The sequence below is a fragment of the Scophthalmus maximus genome, chromosome 19, assembly GCF_022379125.1.
Source record: "Scophthalmus maximus strain ysfricsl-2021 chromosome 19, ASM2237912v1, whole genome shotgun sequence".
In the NCBI taxonomy this organism is placed as follows: Eukaryota; Metazoa; Chordata; class Actinopteri; order Pleuronectiformes; family Scophthalmidae; genus Scophthalmus; species Scophthalmus maximus.
The window spans coordinates 16,635,582-16,660,597 of NC_061533.1; the positions used below are offsets into that span (position 1 = coordinate 16,635,582).

General features: G+C 43.3%; 3 protein-coding genes across 4 annotated transcripts; all 3 read right to left on the reverse strand.

The window, feature by feature from the left end:
* Positions 1-248: 248 nt before the first annotated feature.
* Positions 249-1,484, reverse strand: nkx3-1 (NK3 homeobox 1). Its single transcript, XM_035641085.2, has 2 exons — positions 1,208-1,484; positions 249-904 (listed from the first exon to the last, which is right to left on the reverse strand). Exons 1-2 carry the CDS (start codon positions 1,398-1,400, stop codon positions 504-506), a joined length of 594 nt encoding a protein of 197 aa, XP_035496978.1. The 5' UTR covers positions 1,401-1,484; the 3' UTR covers positions 249-503.
* A 5,177-nt stretch (positions 1,485-6,661) lies between these two features.
* nkx2.7 (NK2 transcription factor related 7) lies at positions 6,662-8,938 on the reverse strand. The gene is made up of 2 exons (XM_035640087.2): positions 8,485-8,938; positions 6,662-7,494 (listed from the first exon to the last, which is right to left on the reverse strand). The coding sequence occupies exons 1-2, from the start codon at positions 8,786-8,788 to the stop codon at positions 6,968-6,970; spliced, it is 831 nt and encodes a 276-aa protein (XP_035495980.2). The 5' UTR covers positions 8,789-8,938; the 3' UTR covers positions 6,662-6,967.
* Positions 8,939-21,252: 12,314 nt separating this feature from the next.
* Positions 21,253-24,994, reverse strand: stc1 (stanniocalcin 1). Of its 2 annotated transcripts, none has more exons than XM_035640957.2 (4): positions 24,583-24,994; positions 22,538-22,677; positions 22,174-22,385; positions 21,253-21,625 (listed from the first exon to the last, which is right to left on the reverse strand). In XM_035640957.2, the coding sequence occupies exons 1-4, from the start codon at positions 24,761-24,763 to the stop codon at positions 21,325-21,327; spliced, it is 834 nt and encodes a 277-aa protein (XP_035496850.1). In that variant the 5' UTR covers positions 24,764-24,994; the 3' UTR covers positions 21,253-21,324. The 2 variants fall into 2 exon arrangements, with proteins under 2 accessions (XP_035496850.1, XP_035496851.1); XM_035640958.2 differs by having other exon boundaries at positions 22,538-22,680; positions 24,583-24,993.
* Between the last annotated feature and the right edge of the window lie 22 nt (positions 24,995-25,016).

Here is a 25,016-nt window from a genome sequence, read left to right on the forward strand (position 1 = left end):
CTATCAAATTCAACATTACTACAACTACTACTTCAACTACAGTGCATTTAACCTTAATTATATACAAGTATAATTTGATATATATAGTATAGATTATAGTTATATAGTAATATTCAAGCAGAATATTTGAGCAGAACAAACCAGTAGATATAGACTGTCAGAAACATAGTTCAACTTGACAGGTATTCCCAAAAACTGTCCAAAATGTATTTTCTATATATTCTAACACAAAACCTTTAAAGCAGATACAATGTATTAGCATTAGTTTATTCATTGATGAATTAATCAAGAAACCCACAAGTGACTTCAGAGGTCAAATCTAGATCTGTGTGATTTTATGTATGACATGCTTTTAGCCAACCCATTTTAAAAGGCAGACTGGTGAAGGTAACACGTGGCCACACATTAGATTCAGTTGCAATTAATAAAGAATCTACTTTGAAAAGGAACATTGAACTTAAATATCAGATAAACTGTACTGATTAGAAGTCACCGCTCCACTTTCACCATAACGTAGGGCCCCAGGGGCCCCTGTAGTCCCACAGGTACGGTCTGTATTGGTAGGCTTTGCAGAAGGAGGTGATTAGTGATGACCGCACCAAATCCTCTCTCATGCCCAGTCCGTCGGCTTTGTACACATCCTTGCAGAACTCTGACGTTTGCTGCTTTCGTTTGGTCTTATACCGCCGGTTCTGAAACCAGATTTTGACTTGGGTCTCTGTGAGTCTTAAGGTGCTGGCCAGGTGAGCCCTCTCCGGGGCAGACAGGTATTTCTGGTGGTCAAACTTCTTTTCCAGTTCAAGCACTTGGAGGTGTGTGAACGCAGCTCGGGAGCGCCTCTGTTTCCCTGTGGAGGACAGACCGCGGGACTGCGAGGTGCTGGGACAGGATGTGTCCAGAGACTCTGTGAAGAACAGATGGGAACAGGTCATTACATTGCGTATCGCTCTTCTCGTCAGTATGGTATAGTCTGCACATCAAGATGTCCATGATCATTAGGTAAACAACCACCACACTGAATAAAAATACTCTTTCTCTCCTCAGAACTTAATTTACAACCTCTGGTCAGACCTATAATGTATCGCGCAAAAATTGTGATCAATCCTCTAAAACATTATTCTGCGAATTCAAATCCAATACAAAGATCTTTGGGGGGGTGCTTGTTTATCCACTGTCACATTCCTGTCAGTGAAAGTCTGCAGCTCACCTGTCTTTACTCCACAAGCCGTCTCCCGAGGACAGAGATTCTCCGCCAACTTTTCAGAGTCTTCTGCCCAGTGTGAACATCTTTCCATCTTGTGCGAACAGCATTTGCCATTAAATCCTGTGCTGTCCTTAACGGACAGGATGTCCTCTATGAGGAAGGAGGTCAGAGGTTTAACCGTATCAGACATTTCCATCCGGTAATCCAAGGATCGGATGGCCTCTCGGTGCCAGAGGGCTGCAGCCGGGGGACGGGGTTGGAGCAGAGTGTCTCCTCACACACTCACACGGTCTGAATTTATACAGGAGCGGAGGCGGGTTCATCCACATTGCACTGACATGTGAAGAAGGCGGGACAAGTGGCTCTAAGTACTTGTAAACTGCTGTATCATTTCACTTTTCTACCATAACCTTGTAATGTCTTATGCAAAATAGGAATTATATATATATATATATATATATATATATATATATATATATATATATATATATATATATGATAATGCTATTCGTGTTAACCGACAAAATGAACAACATACATATTGTCGATTTTTACAACATATATGAGTCTGTTTGTTCATTTTGGCAATTTACACATTATTTATATATTTCAAAACGACTTATATTTTGTAGAGTTTGTCATATAAAAGAAATATGATATATGGTTTCTTTCATAGTAGCTCATACATGATTTTGTATCTGATAGCTTGACAACCAATGTATATGTTCTATATGCAATACTGAGAAGTAAACTATTGACATATAAGAAACCTACAACAAGGGAATTTAACTTCCAATATTCTACCTATAAAATAAGCAAACGGTGTATTCTCATGAACTATATAGGACTTACATCCAGCGACAATCTGTATCTCCAATCCATCAACATATCTAGATATATTAAAAAGTTATTGTGAGAAATGTGTTGGTTTTCCAAGGTATAATTTAACTGTATGTCCTTTAAGTCTGATGGATCTCTGTCTTGAGTTCCATGCCTCCCTCAGCTCGGGGCAGTAACCCGGTCGTCTGCGGCTGCTGGGTGGTCGAACCCACTGCAGCACTAATGAGTTTGACACATTTGGGCTCACCGTCCCCTGAGCGGACGCAGTCATTGTTCAGTGGCTGTTTATTTGTTGTTCTCCGTGGTTCGGCTTGACCTTTTCTCCAGAGACTGAGACATTTCCAGGCAGTGTCTGCGCTCCTCTGGGAGTCCTCTCGCGCTTCATTTAATTTGGAAATGCATGTATGATAAACGTGGTCCTCCCCGTGCCCCCTGGCCCCGGGTGACTCCGCCAGCTTCCCTGTAACGACCAACCACTCGCCAAGGAGTCACCGGCACCACAGTGTCACACGCTGCTGGTGACTGTTTGTATCATCACTGGTTTCATTTCAAAGTGCAGCAACTTGCTTTCTGTTATCCCACTTTGACTATTGTTAAGTGCCGTGTACTTCATGTGCAATATGATGTGGAGCCACAGTGTCGGATGTGAAAGTTGAACGTGTTTCTGTCCTGTGTCTGTAGATCGTCACAAACCCGTCTGTTTTAAATCTACCGAGATTCCTCTCAAGCATTAGCTGCTGTCTTGTCAACGGCGCATTAAGATCATTCGAATGATATGCTTCACCTTGAATCCTTTGTCTGCAGCCATCTGTCTGCAGGAGCAGAGTGTGTTGACCTGTAAGCACAGAAAGCTTTTATCAGTCTGTCTAGACACGGTTGTTCTTTTCTGTTTTCAAAGCCCTTATGTGTGTATTTTTTGGATCATACAGTAGACTGTCAGGTAAAAGAAGAAAAAAAATTGCTTTTTTTGCAACTTGATTGATTCCATGGAAAACTCCCTTATTTTTAAGTGTAGACAAACTCTTGGTCACTTTAAAAAATGCATCTCACGCTCACGTGGGGGCCAGTGAGGGGCTAAAAGAGTAGCGCTCTAAAGATGTTGTCATCCTCTGCCCTTATTCTGCGACAATCCACATGATTGCTCGCATTTGAAAACAATGACACCTCTTTTCTGCTTGAATGTGTCCCAGGCGTTCATTATGACAATATTCAGCCTCATAGTTGTGCGCCAGACATGATGACATAGTAGAACCTCTAACCCTTCCGCCTGGAAAGACGTTTGTCTTCCGCAGCGGGTAGTGTATGCTGACAATGTTTTCTTAAAGGCACAGCTACTTGTTGTGCCATCAATCTTCCGTTGTTTCCCTGCCATTTCTTTGTCTCAAGACTTTTTGTTGTTGTTGTAACAGTAGTATTTCTTACAGTTTTATCTGCTCTGCATCAGTCTTACATTGTACTGTTTCCTCCACCTGGGGTACTGCACGAGTTCCTCCCTCCGTGCGTTGTGTGTGACACAACAAACATTTCGTCGTGGGGCTGCAGAGGAACAGACAAACCTTCAACCCTTCAGTCTCCCCCTACAGAGGGAGCTTTAAGGCAACACATCGGGTCCTCACAGGGTAAACAAGCCAGCAGCCACGTGGAGCTACGGGAACAACCACACAATGAGCTGTTTTACCAAAGGTTGGGTCTAAAAGAAGCCGGATTATGCACCGTCAGTGCTTATCTTTCGTGGATAGAATCAACATTCTCTTATGATGATTTCAGTTGGCCGGACGGTCGGACAGAGGAAAACTGATCCCTGGATTTGTAAAAGCGTCTCAGTCACAAACACCAGATTATCAGTCGGGCATTTAAAGGGACGTCAATACACAGCCCAAGATGAGACATCCGCCTTTTCTAAAGTTGATGACTTCACAGGATGAGTTAAAACCTTTTTTTTTTTCTTCCCCTGAATGAACCATAATGGGTCTTTCAATGATGACCAGAGTCACGTCATCCTCTGTTCAAACTGACCCTCATGAAATGTAAATCATAACAGTGCAATCAGGCATCTTTATTCAGAGACTTTGCTTTCATTTGTACCACTCTGTCAGAGCCCCCCCCCCCCCCCCCCCCCCTCACCTTCTCTGTCTCTCTCTCTATCTCTTCTTCTCTCAACAACAGGAAACTTGTTCTTCCACATTTTTCTCAGCCACTTTCCAACCCATTAGCACCTCAGCAGTCCATTATTTGTTATGTGTGTATGACAGCAGTCACCAATACACTGTTATACGCAACACAAGGGTCGGGGTTTCCATGCAAAACCAAGCATTCACGTTAAATGGTGTTCGAATCTTATGTGACTGTTATCAAACTTTTATCGAGAGTCTTTTAACTTTTTCAAACCGTCTCCAGAACACTGTCAAGTTCTGCTCCAAGATCACTGGAGCACAGTCACAGGATCTCAGCTTTCTCTGGAAGAAACGAGTGGTCCAGAAAGCTGAAAAACATAATAACTCAACCCGACCATGTACTTTCCAGTGAACTTTTGGTCATGCCGTCAGGCCCGCGCTATTATGGGCCTGTACGAAAAAACGAATCGCTATGCCAATTCCTTTATTCCTTCAGCTATCAGGCTACTTAACGCAACCCGCGGATCCGTGCACTGTCACTGGCTTGTTCATGATGTGGATGTGGATGCTGATGTGGATGTTTGATCGCTGTTGTGAGCTACGTATCTATTTATTTATGTACATATTTTTTGCAAGGATGGGACAGACTGAAAAAATGAATTGCCCTCTTTGGGATTAATAAAGTAATCTGAATCTGACCTATCAATGGGCCCCGTAGCAGGCGGCATCTTTCTCTTGCTCTAACCTAAACTTTTAAACTGACGTGACATATTTTACAGCTGCTTGACCGATACCCGGCCTCATACATCTATATGGCATCTTCCTATAGGCTAAGCTGCTGTGGCGGGGTCCCACTGGCTGATTCAGTTTCATCTGAGTGTCATAACCGGCTCCATAGTCTGGCTTTGGTCCCTGTTTATCTTGCTCAACTAGTTAACAGGTCAGAGGAAAAACCTCGTCGAATCATATCCCTGAGCCAAGTAAAGAACAGATACTTGACAGCATCACTCAGCCTAATATCTGCATTGCATTTCCTCGGGTAAAGCAAAGGGTGGCCGGCCCAACTTCCCCTGAATGCCTGAATGACCTGCCCAGTTGTACAACCATCACTGTGTGAGTCCACTAATCTCTCCATTACGGACATTAACCTGTTGTACCAAATAAATTGTGTGTGAGTGTGAGAGTGCAGGGTCAATACATAACTGCTGATTGATCGAAACTGGAAGGATTCATCAGTGTGTCCCAGCTCAACTGAAAATATAGATTCCCCTTGTAAGTAAGTTATCGATTACTGTAACTAAACAGCTTGAGTGAATAAAGGCCAGGTACGGCAACTTTTATAGTAGACTATGAGGCAGAGTGAGGTGGAGGGAAAACCCAAAGAAAGATTACATTTCTATGCTTTTGACTGATATGAATGCCAATTCAAGTCGTGCTCACCCCAACCTGTGAATAACCGCATATTTGTGATCCCAGGAATGAATTAGTTTTGCACAAAAAGGCAGCAATGGCCGTTAAAACCGTTTACTTGTTTAAAACCGAGAGGTTTTCAAACACACACATTAATGCAATTTAACTGCTTCTTCTTCTTCCTCTCTCTCTCTCTCTCTCTCTCTCACACACACACACACACACACACACACACACACACAAAGGCATTATCTGATCTCTTAGAGGGTCCCTGGTCTCCTCTCTGTCTGCAGCTTCATCCTTATCTGTGCAGAGATGGAGATTTCTCCTCCTCGGGCCATGTCAATTAATCAATTTATTATTCGGATGAAATACATAACAGCTTCCAGTGTGTTTTTCAACCTATAGTGTAAGCTCAAGGTGTGATCCCGCCTAGTGTCTCCATATCATTCATAACGATGTTAAGTCAAATCAAACCGACGAATTTCTTCTTCTTTCTTCTTTTTTTTTTTTTTTTGCAGTGCAAGTAAGTGTCGTCTTATCTGCGGCTCGTCGGTGAGTGACAGGTCAGACTGGAAGTGTTTCCAGTTTGATTGAAAGTTTGGAAAAGTTAAAGAGCCACTCTGTCTGCGGGTTTGTTTACTAAGCAAAGCACCGGGACGGGACAAGCTCCCCGGCCTTATCAGCGGATTTGTGAATGGGACAATAATGAGCTCAGATTGATAGAGCAGCACAGTTCGGGTCAGATGTCAGCGCCTCCATTAGCTTTTCGATGCCTGTGTTTGATAAAGTGCGCAGAGGAAAAGCGCCGTGACTTATTAGCCAAAGGGTTTCTAATCGGGTGGGTTGTTCTTAATCGGACCTTATATGAGGAACATAACACAATTCCACTGGAAGCAGCGGATCGAGGCGTGTTATTTAATTTGGTATGATTGAACGAGGTTTATTATATATATTATTGGTATTTATGAAAGCGTTGCTTTTGTACTGGTAAAAGTACTTCAAAAATATTTCTTCTTCCTTTACTCGATAATCATTTTCAAAAACCAGTCAGAACAGATCAACGAAAAAATAACAAACTAGGAGCATGTCAAATATTTATTTCATATAAAATACAACGAACCTTTGAAAAAACAAAAAGGAATTTCATATCTTAATGAAGGGTTAGGGTTAGGGCTTATCGCAGAGAAATATCCTAAAATAATCTGTAGTCTTCACTACAGTATTTTACCAATCAGCTGATTTTTAAGTTTATCCTCTGACTTGTTCCTAACGAGAAAAAAACATAGGCAACAGACACAATTCCACACAAAATATACAGTCCAAAAAAAAAAGAAACGACACTGGAATATTGAATAGCTTTTTTTTGTACCACAGAGAACACGGATGGCCCTGCGGCTCACCAGGCCCTCACGTCCCCCGGGGAAGCCTGGCAGTGTCCGGGGACGAAGGGCCCCTCGCCGCAGCCCGTCGCACCGACCAGCGGGTTGATGTGACACCCGCAGCCGTACGCGCCGCCGCTTCCACACCCGAACACGGCGCCGTAGTGTCCAAGAGTCCCGCTGTAAGGCGACGGGTGCGAGGCCGCGCCGCACAGCTTCCCGTCCCGCACCAGCACCGGCACCGCGACCCGCCGGGGCGCGGGCGCGGGCGCGTAGCCGGCCAGCTCCAGGGACTTGTCCTGCGTCTGGCGCTTGCACTTGTACCTCCTGTTCTGGAACCAGATCTTCACCTGCGTGGAGGTGAGCTGCAGGACGCGGGCCAGGTGCTCTCGCTCCGGCGCAGACAGGTAGCGCTGCCGCCTGAAGTGCGTCTCCAGCTCGGACACCTGGGACTGCGAGAAGAGGACCCGGGGCTTCCTGCGCGGCCGGGGCCTGCGCTGCGCGCTCCCGTCGCGCTCGGGTGAACTGTCGGCACCGCTCGTCTCTGCGGGAGACACACGGACAAACGTCGAGTTCGTTCAAACGTCAAGAAAGAAGGAAAGAAATCCAACACGTGCACGCAGAGCACATGTGATACATAAGATAGACAAACTCATGACATTTGCTGATATTTTATTTTCCTAAATAAAATAAACATCTGTTGGATGGTGATCAGAATTATTGATTTGCTATTACAAGAGACCGCATGTTTGCATATATTATTTCCACGGCAGGCTCTATTTTGCATTACGTTATTCGTACTTCACAGACTTCTCCTGCTACTCGTTTGAAAAACGACATAAAGATGCAACAACGCGTCGGAACAAATGTCTGGGCTGAAATATGTCAATTGGGTGTGTTTTTCTAAATTTACGCGTTTCTAAATTTTGTTTCTTATGTTTTTAAACGACAAGCATAAGAAATGAAAGAAAATACAGGAGTGGTCTCAGTATATGTGTGTATTTCCCTAATTTTGCCGGACTTGAAATTTCGTGTTGAAGTTAAAGAAACGTCACAGCAAAACTGCGTGCGCCCCATTTATAACGAGTGCAGATGATCACAGCGACCACATCATTATAATAGTGATATTTGTTTCATTTATAAAGGACTTTTCATTGCCTAAAGCAATCTCAAAGTGCCACAGATTAAAAACAAGTACCAAAAGAAACAGGTTTAAAAACAACACTAATAACAACACTAATGATGATTGATGTTAGTCATAATTCATTGCTCCTTCTTATCTTCACAAATGTATAATCATGGATGTTTTGGGGCAAAATATAATAAATACGCGGGCTTCTCCATAATGGCTTGTTTGAGTAAAAGCATGAATAACATTTGCTCGATGGCAGGTCGTGGGCCGTGTTTCATCCCTGCAATGGGATCAGGCGCAAAACAAAAAAGGCCCCGTTCCGTCTGCGGCCTGTGGCTCCACACAAGCAGCCACCAGCCTGCGGGAGGGGACCGGATTCGACCGTGGTGTCCATCGTCTCACCCCGATCGTTGAACTCATCCTCTGCTGCGGAGTTGTGTGCGTCGAGCTTCTCCTGCGTCCCGGAGGCGCACGGCTCTGGCCGGCAGACGTAGAAGTCCCTGCTCCTGGACACAGCCTGCTGCTGCTGCTGCTGCTGCTGCTGCTGCTGATGATGATGTTGATGATGTTGGTGGTGGTGATGGTGATGCATCGGAACAACTTGGTCCGTCGCCAGAAATCCATTGTCAAAGTCCCTGTGTTGCTCCAGGTTCAAAATATCCTTGACCGAAAAGGGCGTCGAGGTTGGAGTTGAACTGGGATGCATGCCCACCCTTTTTAAGTTTTGCTGCAAATTGTTTGGTTTGTATCCTTTTTTTGTTCAACGCGCTGTGCCCGAGCTGCTGGTGATGCTGCCGGACGCGCCTCTCGACTGACTGATGAGTGAGGGCCCTGGAAGATTGAAATCATTCAAAGGACCGGCTGAAGGGGAGAGAGAGATATGTGTCTGTCGCCCCTACTCCGACACACCGGCCAACACCCTGCGCGCAGTTCCGCAGCTGCCCTTCTTCTCACCTTACAGGAACTCCTCTCATCATCAGAGAGGAGGCGCAATCAAGACGCTTAATTAAGACATAAGACCGCATAGTTCCATAACTCTAGGTCAACTATAAACCCGGGAACATATTTCTGTGCGTGAATAGTTGTATTTTGTCCTGTGTCAGGGAAGGTGTTGCTTGGTGCAGAGATGTTAATAAGTCGTTTTGAATCAGGGTCTTAGTATGTGTGTGTGTGTGTGTGGGGGGGGGGGGGGGGGGGGGGGGGGGGGGGGAGCTTTACTTTAACAAATATTAGATTGTCCAAAAAAAAGTGTGTAGCCGACAATGTTGTAGAAACGTGCATTTGCATCAGTAGACACAAGTTAAACTTCTCCACTTTAAACATCTGTTTTATTCAGTGCACACAGAAACCATGAGCCAAAGCCAGGCACTTCATCAGGTCTTCGTGGGTGATGGGGGGGGGGGGTGGTTGAGTGATCTTGCGTGATGTTGAACAGCCTTACCATCAACATTGTTTTCCAGCCACATTATTAGTGTTCCCGGGCCACAACAAACAGTAACATTACACCTGATGTTGTGGAAGTGGAGAGGCGGCGGCGCCAGCCCGCGATGCATGACTGAGGCCGAGACGCGCGTCCGCGCAGACAGGAACAAGGACAGACACGGGCTGTCCCGCGGCGGGATCTGTGGAGCTGACCTGCATGCACAGGTCTGGGCACTGCAGGGCTTTGTAGCAGTCACTGGACAGATCACAGAGTGACCCTTTCTTTAGAGCAATATGAGTAAAGACAAATGAAGAAAAGAAACCCCCAATGGGGACAACTCATATTTTGATTTAAAAAATAGGCATCATGGTTTCTGTCTGTCCTAAATAAACGGATACTAGACACAGTGTTGTTTATAATATATGCACATCTGTATCATGGTAAAACTGCTGCTCCATCAAAAGGATATGATGTTTAAAAGTTTTAAGGAGCTTCTTCTCTCTGACTGCACCAGTGCCAGTTGCCGATTCACCTAAATATTCCTGAAAAGTTACGTGAAGTTCAGTTGGAGCTGTTCTCCGGTTACATTTGGGGAGAGCTATGTTAAGCAGTTTGCTGAGGGTCAGATCAAATCAGAAAAGAGCTGAATGGACAGAATGAACAAAAAAAAAAGGGCAATAAACATCCACCGGGTGGTAAGAAGAGGCAACATGTGAAAACAGGTTTGTGTTGCTTGAAACAAAACCAATCTGATGCCTCAGAAGCCACCCGAACCGCAGCAGATTGATTGCCCGGGGCTTCAGTAAACCCAGTTGCAGTGTCCTGTAGAAATCGACTAAATGTCCTCAGAGGTCCCTGTGTCTGGAGTTCAACTTAAAGCTGCTGCAGATGTGGTCTAAACGAGCCTTAAGGCCTTGAGTTCAGCTTAAGGGTCAAATTTAAACACCTCCAATAACTGTATTGATATCTAAAAGTCTATGTAGAAACTTAATGAAGAGCTTTTATTTGTTTTGTCGAAGTATTTTTCATCATTGTGAGGTTTTATTACGATAACCTGGAACTTGATTAGTTAAAGAGACTTTTTGCCTACATTTTAGTATAACCCATTTCCTATTTGTACATATTTTCTGGGGCATATAGCACAACGTTAATTCACGAATTCAATCCATATGAGTCATTCATAGTTGTTTATTGCCAAGGTCTGTTTGTTTTAATGCTATTATGAAGTCTTGCTAATTCAATATAGCGCTGGACCAGAAAGTGAGGGGTGGTTTTATTTCTTGGTGAACTGAAGTGCTACTGGCCAAAAGCCTACAGGTCTGGTAAAGTGAATGTGGTCATCAATTGTCATTCATTTTCCTATTTTTGGTCTGCGGCGTCACCTCGTGTGATAATGCTTGTCAAACCTCAACAGTACAGTCAAGTTATATACATTGATTTTTTTCAGGACAACCTATGCTAGCATAATATGTATGCTACAGTGATATAGTTAGAAATAGTTATATGACCATAAACACAAAAGAAAAAACAAAACGGACATTTAATCTCACAGACATTCATTATAATGTCACACCAAACAACAATGATGAAGATTTTTCCCTCTTGAAAGCTGTTCTTTGAAGCCTCGCTATAAGGGAAAACAATTCAAAACATTCAAATCCAAAGTTATGTATATTTTTATGTACAAGTAAGTCCTTTGATTTTTCAACCCAATAAGGCACAGTAGTAGGAGTAAACAGGAGGAGTGAGAGGTCCTGTTTTCAGTGTAAAATCTTTTTTTCCCAGCAGTAGACAACAGCCTCTGATTGGTCAAGTTGATCTAAAATGGACGGCTAGAAGTCCGCTAACAGCAACAGTGGCCTTTTACGTCTTGGAAAACAGGATGAAAATGATCATCAAAGTCGTTCAATGTTGGATTTATCATCATGGACATGTTGGACAAAGTCTCTGAAAAGACTCGGAAGTTCCAGGCCGCACTACAGATCTACTGAAAGGGCCACGGTCGCACGGAAGCCTGGAACGGCGCAAGTGTCACCTTCACATCAAAACAAACGGTAAGTTGCTGGCATAAACTGATCAAATGTCATGAGGACTTTTATAAGATGACGCATTTTCGGTCGTGTACGACAGGTTTGGGCTCAGAGGGTTAAAGGGAAATTAGCATCTAGTTATGTGAGATAAAAGATTAAAATAGGGATATTCACTTTCTCTCCATGTTAATGTGTAAATTCACACAACTGAAATACAATTACAAAAGTTAATAATAGAGTATTTCATAGTAAAATGCAAAATGCCCTTTAGGAAATATTTTTTGAATTTGTTGCTATACTGAAATAGGAAAAACGTGACTTTACTTTTTGAAATTCATTTATTTATTTTTGCATTCGGTGGATTGTGAGGTGTGGGCTTCAACATCTGCGTCGGCGGTATCTGTATCTGTGAAACAAGTGCCTCATACTGACAAACCAAGAAACCTGAACTTCAAAAGAAGTCACAAGCTAACTGTGAGTTGTTTGACACCTAAGGGATTTCAGGGTGTCCAGTTTGATGGGTAAATTACTTAATCACTACTGCAGTGTTCTCCGAAGGCTCGGAGCAACATTTCTGTCACTCCTGATGCTTAAAATCAAAGCCGTTCCTATTGATTCCTCTGCATGTCCCCTCACTGTAATATAAGAAGCGAGCTAAGTGCAGTTTACCACAAAATATCCCCTAATTCATCATGCGGCAAAATAGGAGGCTGATAGCAGCTGAAAGAGGAGATATAGTCGCCTTGCACTGAGTGAAACTGAACCCATCTTTTCCTTTGGCTAATATGCAATTAAAGATACTCTCGAACTGTTTGGTGACGACTCATCCAGTATAGTCATGACATGTGTTTCTTATATTCTCTCTCCACTTAGGTTGACATAGAAACACACTGACAATGAAGATTCCTAATCACCTTATGACACAGAGCATGGGTCATTCTTACCTTCGTCAAAGTCATACTTTACATTTTAATAATAGTACTATGGTGTATTAGTCATTTTTTCCAAATCTTACTCACTATCACCTGCATCAGCTGGCAAACTCCTCTGATGCATCTGACAAGATAAATGTCGCCCCAACCCGTTCCTGGGGCTGCATCCTTAACGGCACCAGTGCTTCAGAAAACAGTAGCATCTCACCTCAACCATGACTGCCTGTCCTACTCAGTTGTTCCCTCCTGGGAATGATGCCGTGGTGGCAATTTGCAGAATCAAAAGAGAAAAGTCAGCGCTGGTCTTTCGGTATGTTTAAACCACATCTGCAGATGAACAAACACAATCACATGTAATGTTTGCGGTGTACCGCAATGGAGTGAAAATTTAAAACGACTTCAATATTACACGCAAGATATTGAGCGTACAGCATGTGGCATCTATTTAACACTGTCACGGTTTACCTATGTCTTCTGTAACAACAATTTTCAGCGGTTGTTTTAGAAGTGTTTTTGCATTTGTGGATCTACGACCACAATTATGGACGAGGAAGTTCAGCAGATTCATTCTGAAAATAGAACAACAACCAAAATGACATATGTGAAATGACCATTTCAGTTTGATATGACCAAACATGACAGCTACATCATCATCGGCTAAGGTGTGCAGTGCCTGTGAATTTGACCTGTTGTTTGGAATTACACTCTGCATGCTGGAGGGCTTTTTTTGGACCTGTATGAAGAATTTGGTGCGACCGCACTTCAGCCACTAGATGTCTCTGCCACACTGTGTTGAATCCGAGCGCTCTGATAGACGAGGGATTTATTCACACTGGATGATCGATAAGTGAGAGAATGTCATTCGTTCATTGAGTGTTGCACAGAGTGGTCCTGTGAATCGCATTTCATGTTCAGCTCACAAATGACTGGACACACTGATTTGAATGAACCTTTGCAACCAATTCAGTGTCATTTCAATGCAGGGAGCGTTTCACTAAACAACACAAAAGGAAACTTAAGACACAGGCGGTAGATTATCTTAATCTCAACCTCGTCAATCGTCTATTCCTTCACACTTGATCTTAACTTGAAATCTTTTTCTAGAAGATCCTACAGGTGACTTTCTCTTCTATGGCCCTGTAGTATTCTTCCAAGTCTTAAGAAAATCTAACTAAAGAAATCATATATTTAAAACTATATGTGCTTCATCCACACTGATAAAACCTGCCCATCTTTTATATTATGTTCAATGTTCACCTGGAGAGTAGTTAAAACAGTCAGGTGCTGCAAGAGAAAAGCCACATTTGGAAGTGTTTGAGAGCATTTCAGCTGCAACACTGAAGTGACTGAATATGAATCTCAATTTGCTCCATCAGTCTGATTACTAGGGTCGACATTTGGTGCACAAATGGCCTAGCGTTGTGCAAAATGGATGGTGACATAATGCAGTGAACCTATTACTTACAATTGATCTGTCTACCTATGTTTTATGTGCAGCTCTGCAGCCAGAGTAAATGTTTGGGTGAATGTCTTCAGCATATCCAAAACCAAAAGCTGCGTTGCATTTGATTCCAAGTCAAATGGAGAGATGTTTTGGCAGAAATGGAAAATGCTCTGTTTCATCTCTTTCCCCTGCCACTCCAGCGCTTTCTCCAGTAAAAATTTGATCTAATTTTCTTCCCCGTCCTTGGGTATTTCCCCATAGAAATGAAGGGATGGTGATTGCTGGGTAAGATTGGAGTGGATCTAATCTTCCACTGCTCTCAGTCATACTCCATTTCACTGCACATCTAATTTGTCACACTGCTGATGAATATGCCACAAGTTTCATGGGAAAGAGAAGGACATAATGAATATAAAACACACTGGGAGAGGGGAGAGGCAATTGCCATACCGCACTAGGCACAGTGCATTGTTCATTTTGTCCCATCAAATTGCTGACACAATGCATGCACCATGGATACATAGCTTCCCTCCCTCAGAATGTGATCAAGTGTTAAAACAGTGACAAACAGTGGTGGGTTTGTTGCTTGCCTGCAGATTGTGGGCAGAAGCTTCACAGTCATTTATGATCATCGACTGCAGGGTCAGTGTTTGTCCGAGGAGGGCAGGCATGCGTCTCCCCTCGGTGCTCTGCACACCACTGTTAAAATCAGTGTAGAAACACGTGCATACATTCGATCTCATCTCTGCGTGACGCCGTGAGCCTATCGCTGGCAGATGTATTTTTTACACACATGCACATGCAGATGGTTTATACAACATTGTTCAGGAGCAGAAGGTACTGTAACATTGTCTCTGAATTAAAAAAAACAACAAACAGCAACCCACAAGCAGATGGTATGAATTGCATCTGCATAATGATATTCTAATTTCGTCATTATTCATTATTGCTCCGGTTGTAATTGTCAGGGTGGTGATACACTCGGCAGCAGTCCAAGCAACAGACAACAAAGTGAATAGGCAGGGTCAAAAATCGGTTCAAATGTTTCCTGGCAACAAGAGGTTTCTGTGTGTTGAGAGCAGTCATTCCATCCCAATTGCTTCTAAAAGCTGCCCACTACGTAACTGCAGCAATGTAACCGGGCAGAAAGACTCAGCGGGAGACAGATGTCTACACTCGCCGTATAAAGAAATTCAAAAACTCTCTTGTTCTGTCCACCGCGCTCGTGTTATATCCATTGATGGGTTGAGGGTGGATGTCTCTTTAAAGGAGGAGATGGAATCTGTGTGCAGAGCTGCTGCATCACCTATCCGTGAGACTGGAACGCGGCTGACGAGAAAGCCCTTCAGGACTCTCCTCTAAATAGGCATGAAATTATATCTCCCTCTGACTGAGATTAGCGTCCACGGAGCCTTTTTGCGTTCTGCCCCCTCTTTTCCTCTGGCTCTCAAACCAAACGGGCACTTTGCAGTTTCAGCTCGTTTGTGCTCAAGTTTAAGAAAGTTCATTTTCACCGGGAGGTTGGTGTCTGCATCCTTCATCTTCCTCCGCGGCTCCTGCAGGATTTGTCACACGCACACAGAGCACCGAAGCGATGTCGGTGAACCGTTGAAGTGTTTGCTTTATCAGTTTCAGCACGAGCATTACAGGTCTTTGAAAATCAATCCTTACAAGAGAAAGCTCAAGGAAACTGATATATTAAACATCTTGTAAGCAGGGTGTTATACAGATTTGAAATCAACCTCACTGTAACATAAAACGGTCCATAAAGAATAAAAACTGTAACGTCACCATTTGGGAAATCATGCACAAGGACAAAGGAAGACTCTGTACTGTTTATTCTGTCACTCTGAGGATATGTAATATGGCCAGGACTCTTGTGTCCGTGGTAGAGACGATGAGATAACGGTGATTTCAGAGGACATTTATTCAAAAGGGAACCTTGACAAGTGTTGGAAACCTGGCAGCTCACCTTTTCAGATGAAGCCTGGCTCGAGCAGCGGCAGTTGGTTTGTTAGAGAAGCTCAGACTAGAGGAGGAGGGTTGCTGTCATGTTGGCTCATCACCTCCGAGGTGAATCATTTTGATGCATCGGCCTTACGACACGGGGCAGAAATAGAGCTGATGTCAATGTGGGAAACTGGTTATGTGAAACATAACGTGAACAGAAAAGAAGACTTCGCCAGCCACCTTGAGTCCACATGACACTTGTTACTCTCACATGACACGCTAATCTCACGGCAACACACTCTTGGCATTTGAATTGTGTTAATCGAAAGAATATGTGTAATTTTACTGAGGCAACTAAGAACAGTGTGATGCCTTGAGCCCTTCCGTTATTGGGCCTGATTTTTCATTGTGGGGAGTTTAGAGATTGGACCCTTACATATTAAAATACTCAACAATCAACAGCAAAATGCAGCTGGTGCCTGATTTCCTGGTGTCAGACAGTTGACGATAACTTAACTGTCTTTTCCAGCCCCCCCCCCCCCCCCCCCCCCCCGAGTTGTTCAGCTGAAGCTGAAACCCACACAGATGCATTTCTTTAAAAAAAATCTGGTGCCAAGTGTTTGGGATGATGGCAGCATCGAGGACTGTTTCTGCCCTTTTTTCTTTTAATGTTTCAGAGGAAATTAGAAATGGTTAGAGCCCTGGATACTATTGTGGAGTCACGGTTGACACATTTATTGTAGATTTGTGGTCTGGTTTTTTAGGGGATGGTGATAAAGTGAAACCAGAAAAGCCAGCCTGAATGTTTTAGAGAACAATGTCAATGTCTTGCTCAACAGGTCATGGCAGTTTACTACTTCTATGTGTTTTGTGGATTTTGTGGGACCAATGAGCACGTTCTCAAACTTTTGTGGGGGGAGGGGGCTTGTATTTGTAATGCCATTGCTGCGAACCATAGTCAGGCTGCAAATGCATCGCTAAGCTTATTTATCATCAGTGGAGGGAAAAACTTAGGTTTCATGAAGATCCTGAAGTCAGAGACACATTTCTGAATGTTGTGTTCTGAATGTCGACGCGTTAAAGGATATACATTTAAATTAAGTTGTCCAGTGTTGATGTAAATCTATGCGAGTGATGATGGATCCAAATGAGCGAAAGATGAGCAAAGCAACATATGTCATACCATATGCCAGATATGATAAATATTTTATTTCTGATCAGCAAAAGACACACAATTGATGCATTTGTATCTTCCATGACTTTTCAGTACAGAGGAAAAACCCAAACATATACACAGTATGGGTATATATGTATATGGGTATATTCTAAAGTGCAAGTGGTTCACAAGGGTCAATCATGCGTTTACATAGCATCTGTATCAGGAACTTCAGTAATCTCCATAAATCCTTGATAACTTTTTGAATTCAATAGTAAAATAACTGTCACTTATATATGAATACAAAATAAACTTTACTAGTCACTGAAGCATTTTGATTTTTCTTTAAGCACAACAACATTTATCAGTCTATTTCAAGTCTTGAGAGGAAAAGAGTACCATGAAGCGCCAGAAGTGAGGGAGTCTTTAGTCTCTAGTATTGACAGGAGAAATAGTGTCACAAAAGTCACCATGGGTCAGTTTAACAATACTGCAGTACCACCTTAAGAACCCTTTACTTGGAATCGAATCGGAAACAGAAAGAAATCAAAAGCCTTATACTTAGTCACTTTTTTTTTTTCCCTACCAATAGCCTTCGTGGGTCACCTAACTTGGGCATGTTCTTGTCAAAACAGACATTCAGTGTACAGGTACATTCTCTGGAATTACCATTACATTTGACGTGGTGAGGAAACAGTCAATTTGCCCTTGCCAAATATACTTGACACAAGGAATGTTCATAGAAAATAAATATGAAGACATGAATAGACACCAGAAAAAAAGAAAATGCTTGAATGCAAATGACTGACTGATGCGGAGCTCACTGTGCGTTGACAGGTTTCGAAAAGCATCTGGACAGCATCATACAGGGAAGTAACAGCTTAGCAGCAGCTGTTGGGTTTTGGATTTACCCATGGACAACAAAGATACAGACATATGTATCGATAGTACATGAAGAAGCCCGACCCTTCAGGATGCAAAATATTCTAACTGCTTTTCCACAGGCTAAATAAAACATGCCTCAAATTGCGCGTGTGCAGAATGTTTCAATGCCCTTTATAGTGGTTAAGATGCAAAGTGCATATTAAACATAAAATAGTAAGCTAGGATGTACTACAGTGTGACTATAGCTCTCCCCAAGTGATTCCTTCAGAACTGCCTTTCACACCAAACGTCACAAGAAGAAATGTTCAGGTCCACAGGACAAAAGAAACAGCGGTTTACAAAGACCACAGGAGCAGAAAGCGATGCGGAGGAGCGACGTCTGCACACTGTGAGTGCAGCGTGAGAGCTGCTGCCTCATTCACACGGCATCAGCTGGCACTGAATGCAATAAAGGTCAATTTCTGTGTTGCTGTGAATCCTTTGTGTGTGAGATTATTGCATAGTTGGGAAATTTCAACATAGCTGTTAAATTGACACTGAAAAATAAAACATCTCTTTTTCTGGCTTGTGCTTCTCTCGTATAAATCCAAAATGCAATTACTATGTAACAATATATAGATTAGCGTTTCCCCCTTCCCAAAACAGGACTGGGTTCAGTTCCCTTCATGTATGTGTCCATTTTCTTTTTGCTCACTAACTTCCTTATAATTTTGTTATAGAGACAATGTAAAGATTGGTTGGCAGAGGTGTGACTTTTCAAGAAAAAAGGGAATTTTCAGACTCAAACTGCTTGAGAGTGAACTGAAACCAGCCCTAGTGCAGAGTTAATCTCTATATTGCCTCTTCAATGTGCACAAAGATTTGCAAAATACTGCAAAACAGAAACAAACTTGAGCCATTGATAATCTCACTGAACCACCTTCCGTCTAGCACGTAGGCAGACACCAGCATGAAGACCCCTCTCAGCGGCCGAGGCTCTTTACTGATTCTGAATGATTGTCTGGATCTTGGATGTAAGATAATGAATCAAGTCTACAGGGACCTTTTTTTAACTTTTTATTTGTTTTCTATAGAGTCCAAGCGTATATACTATATACTAATGTAAACCTTGTTTTTTACTTAGCATTATTTTTCATCTAAAGAAACAGTTAAATCTGTTTAACCTTCAGAGTGACCTTAACTACCTAAATGTCACCACGATCCTGGACGACGGCGCTCTCTCAAAGACTTTGGTAACATCAACTTCTAGCTTTGAGGGATGTCGTCCTACATGAATCGGCGTCTTGTTGGTTACTTCACGAGATATTTCTGTGCGCTGTTTGGCCTGCGCTCTCTCGCAGGTTTGAAGTGGGTGGCGATCACTCAGAAACTGTGCGTCACATGTTTCCTTGCACCAATCGGGATTCGCCAACATTTGAACCAGAATCTGACGACAACTTTTTGCTAGTGTCGGATCAAACTGCTAAATTATACCAATTGTTGCATATTTAATGCAGAATATTCATTGTTATTAAAAAAATAATTGGTATTTCTAAACAAAGTTTCTGGGGCTTTAAAGACAATCAAGAGCTGAAGCGGATGTAAGCACTACTGTGTGTACTTTGAGACTTTCTCTACAGTGTAACATCAAAAGAAAGAGATAAAAATCAAATATAACACGAACAAAATCCACGAGATGAAGCTCCAACTAGAATCTGTCTACACCGAGTTATCCATCTATAGAATATGAATTTCATTATATGCAAAGAATGCATAAAAAATGAGTGCAGAACCACCAAAAAACATCACCGTGAGGTTCCTTTATGCTGGTGCCTGCTCAATCTTAAAAAAGAAAAGAAAAGTACACAAAACCCCCAGCACTGAACGTGCACGTTTAGCTGCTGCAACGACAACAACAACCTCATTTTTAAACCAGAAAGTGTGTCAAGATGAAGCTATAGTATTGTTGTGGTCCCTTGTGACACCCATAAAGTAGATCACCTGACTAGAATGACCAACCTTGTTCCCCCATGGCCAGCACAGAGTCATGACATGGGTCCCATTCAGTCACCAGAGTGTCAGCTCACCTTTTTTTTCCTTTTCTTTTTTTTTGGCATAGAGCTCTTGTTCAAATAGGAGCCATGACTGAACTGCTTTTTATTTTATTTTCGTAAACTAATAAAAACTACATTAATGCATTAAAATAAAAAAACAAACATTAAATAATATAGTAGGAAAATAAATATCAATCCAACAAGGCTTTTGTTTTTTTTAAATAGTCACTCTCATTCTTTGACACCGGAAGCCGGTGTGTATGTCACGTGATTCACGTCAGAGAATGATGCTCATCAGTCCAAGAAGATGGCTGCTCGCAGTCTCATCGGTGAACTCGCTAATCAGCTACTGCGCATACACAACCGCTTCACATGCCGTTAAGAACATGGATACAGAATTCCATTAAACATGGTCCCGCATATACTGTAGAGCTCAACAGTCTTATGCATTACAAGTGTCTGGATACAAGATATGCAAAATGGATTTCTTTTTCCTGATAGTCAGACTTGGCCATGACCTGGACACGCCTTATGCAGGATGTGCAGGATGATAATTTGAAACATGACCATGACAACATCTGCCATCGGAAAAAAACCCAAAAAACAAATTATAAGTGCAATAGCTATACACTATTTTGGTATTTCATGAATAGCAGTCAGGGCAGTTTGAAGTTTTTTGGTCAGTTTAAGGTAACCTCTCAAAGGTTATGATATAACCTCTACAGACCTCACTCCGTGTGAGCACTCTCTTTTAGAGGGCTTGCTATGGCTGTCTCAGATAACTTAGTATACAGTACATTTAAGTGTTAAGTGTCAGAAAATAGATATGAAACTCATTTCCACATCTCATGCTCACAATATGATTGCAGAAATATTCAATACATCTTTCCTATCAATAAACTAATAATAATCCCAACTACTAATTTCTATTCATGAACAAATGATTGTGTTTTGTCTTTTAAAGTATGGACTTGTGCTCTAGAGGCGTGAACCACTATGGCCGCTTTTTTTTCTTTCCTTTTTTGCTTGGCATCGAAAGACTTTGTAAGGATTCATCTCTGTTGGAGATGGTGAAGAAGAGTGAACGGGACCATGTTGCACAGACGCAACAGCCACACGTTACACACTGACTGTGAGCGGACACGTTTGGAAACAGTCGATGGAAGGGGGATTCTCTCAAGCCTAAAGTGTAGGATATACTATATAACAACAATCAAACTCTGATATAAACTCTATGGACATTCCGGCATTCCCTAGAGGGGCATATTTCTGTAACCAGTCTAGCGGAGGAATGGATTTTATCACCCCTAGGAAATACAGGATCTTTCGTGATGTTTTGAGGGGTGTGTGGATGTTTTTTTTTGTTTTTTTTTTGTAACTGAGCAGGAGTTAAGAGCTGTCACCGACAGAGCGCTTTTTGCCAAAATGACTGGCAGAGTCTCTGTTTCGCAGATTAGGCTGGATCTTGTACATATGGGGACCCATGGACCAGCGCCAGCTCCCACGGCCCTCCACTCCAGTTGGGATGGCGGCAGCTGCAGCCGCAGCAGTGGATGGGCAGGGCTTGTTCTGCAGCAGCTGAATAAGCATGGTCATCTCTGGGCCCAGCCGCGACACCATGCTGGTCCTAACGCGCTCCACCGTGTCCTCATCACAGTCCATCAGGCTTTGAAGCAGCTTACCGTAAAACCTAGGACAACAACAACACAAAACAACACAGAAATCATTTTTTAAGAGGGACAGAAATCGCCATGGTTTTCTTGCTGTACTGTCAAATGTTCATATATATATTTGCACATGTGCTGTAATATCTGATGTCATCCTTATGGGAGTGACCATCCTGGCTCAAGTCACCTCAAAAGCCCTGCGCTCTTTTTTTGATCCATGTGGATCCACACCCAAACCGCAGTCCTACATGTAGGATTACCACAATAATAGGAATCAAAATATCTAAACTTGATATTCCTGTTGTATTTTCTTTCATTGTATGAGAGAATTTATGAAGCAGATGCTTACCAAAATATTGAAATCGGTACAAATATAGATCACATCTGTAACGCTAGATAAAACAAGTATCAATGTGGATATTTATACATGTTTCCCGTTAATTTTACATTAGTAACACATTCATTTTACTGTCTTATTGTTCACATTGTCCAATGTGACATTTTCTTCTGCCGTTCAATAACACTGATGAACTTATACAGTTTATACATGTACAGTGGAGTTGGAGCTCACCTATTGGGGAAATGACTTGGCAGCTGTGCCACTTCACCAATAGCATCTGGATTAGATCGGGCAACAGTGCAGATATCCAGCTTGCTGTAACATTCCTCTTGGACCTCAGATATCATTCTTTGGAAGGTGGAGCAGCGGCGGATGGTGGGGAATGCCTTCGAGGTGATGCCATTGGCAATGCACTTAAGGCTCTCCTTCACAAATGCTTTACCCTGTGAAAAAAAGACACACAAAAAACGCAGTGCTTCACACATTCTTGCTCTGCCAGTTACACCCATATAATACAACACAGCTCAAGTGCACGTAGAGGTGCACACAATGGCGTAGTGTACGTATTCTTTGTGAAATGAATGAAAGCGTATACCTGAGTGTCAAATTTAGCAGCACTGTATAAGAAGGACTTGCAGATGTCATGCATGCCATCTGTGTCACAAGTTGAGTTTTCCAGGCAGGCGAAGGCTCCGCAGCCAACTTGGAGGGCACTGTTGAGACAGCGTGCCACATCTGCTGTGGGCACAGAGAATGAACCGTCAGCAGGGGAGCCAACAGTGGGTTCACTGGGAATCACTGCACACTCACTGAGCTCATTACGCGAGGGTTGCCGGGGTCCTGGCCAAAATATGCGACAAACAAAAGAGAACTTTCATACGCTGGTGATTCACAAAAGGCATACTGTACAGTCACCCGGGGCAAACAGTGACTCGACTGGGGATTGGACACCTTACAACTCTGAGAGTCTCCGACACTGTTTGGCACTGCTGTACTTTTCTCTTGGCAGGCACCTATATTCCACTGTTTGAGTCTTTTCAGCAGAGCTTGGATGAACAGCACCAGAAATACCAAAGACTTTCCTGAAAATTGTTGGCATGCCTGTGGACACACACAAACATACACTTGTACCGCTGGCACACACACACACACACAAACACACACATACACACACACACACACACACACACACACACACAAATGCAAGGCCCCACAAGACTCTGTTTTCAATTATTTTGCACAGGCCGTAATTGTCAAGCTGATTTTAAGATCTCTGGTTCCAAGCCGCTCTAATATTCTGAGCTATTAACTGAGCAGGTGTCACAGTCCGTACAGTATACACATAATTAGAACTGATCCCATGTACATGTACATGATGGAATACATGCTCAGAAATGGCTGCCATATTCATCTCAGGAGAATCACATGACTGTAAAAGTTATTTGGCTGATTAACCCACAAGTAACCCTGATACTCAGCTCTGTAAAACCTTTAAAGGCAACTGCGTTGAGTCCTTGCATCCATTTACCCGAGGCCAATCTTGGTCATAAGGAACACAGGTTTATGTCCATGCAGCCAACTTGAAATGTTACACCAAGGCAGGGCTATAAAACATAATCAGTAAATCATTGATATTTGGCCTTCCTTATACTTCCTCCAAGAATCCACTGAGATGGCAAGCAGCCGAACTCAAATAATTCGTAATAAGGATCCAGAAATGTCACCAAGAATCCGAAGCCTACTTGGCAGACTTTGAATCTGGGGCCCCGTCTTTTTTGACCTGCACAGTCAGATAAAGTCTGTCGGCCATCAGGGACCTCTCGAAATTGCTCTCAAAATACAGAGAGTGAGCTGCAAATCTTATGATGATGAAGCAGTTCCTGCAGAAGGGAAGCAGCATCCCTGACGCTGGCTGCCTTTCATCGCCGGGCTTGTACCTTTGTGGCAAGAAAGAAAAAGTCTACATTTGAATGAAGCCGTGCAGATTCATGCTTTGCTCTCATTACAGGGGATTTTTTCTTTTCTTTGAGGGATGAATGTCCACTGACGGGGGTTGCATTTATTTGTTTGTTCAAAAAGGCACAGCCCCAGTGTCACTGTGGCTTTCCCCCCCCTCTCTCTCCCCCTGATGCAGTCTGGAGAAAATGTACAAAGGTGTAGCCTACTTCTTTCTTTTTTTCCCTTCTCCCTTTTTTTTCTTCTGACTACACGAGGAGATTGGTGTTTCATGCGCAGAGACCCCCCGAAGTCCACTCGAATGCTGAATAGTTGGACCAATGCAGCAGCAGCCAAAGCCAAAGCCACGACAAGACGACCAGCAGGACGCAGCCTGCACTCCCAGGTGTCGGCACCGAGCTCCATGCTCATCTGTTGCCGGCAGGACACCGGCACACACACACACACACACACACACACACACAAGGCAACGACCCCAACGCGTAAATCCCGCAGCCGTCTCCCTCAATCAGCGCGCTCATTCAGACAGAAAAAGGCTGCATAGGCCAAAAAGAAGAGGAGAACATACACACACACAGAGAGAGAGAGAGAGAGAGAGAGAGAGAGAGAGAGAGAAAGCTCCACATAGTGAGCGAGCAAAGGTGAGGCTGCGCGTCGTGGTAACGGTGTGTGACGGATACTCACAGGGGCTGTTGGCCGAGAAGCGTGCTCTGCGGGGCGAGTACGACTCGTTCTGGTCCAGTTCGTACGCGGCTGCGTGCAGCAGCATCAGGAGGAAAAGTCCGGTCCTCAGAGGCATCGTCCTCTCAGCGCGGACGAGACAAGTGAACGCGCAGGGACGCCTCCCGCTCCGTGTGCAATTCATGAGAACGACGCTCCAAAAAAAAAAAAAAGAAGCTTCTCGCGGCGCCGAAGCCAGAGAGAAGACGGAGGCTATATTGCAAGTGGGCTGCCAGCTAATCTTCTCTACGTTGGTGGACTCCTCGCTGTCCTTTTGACTTGCATGACAGATGCCGATGACAAGTCTGCCTGGGTTTATATGGGAGCGCTGAACATTACGAGTTGTGCGCCCGGACCAATCAGAGCGCAGTATTCCGGACCGTGGTCCTGCTCTCTCC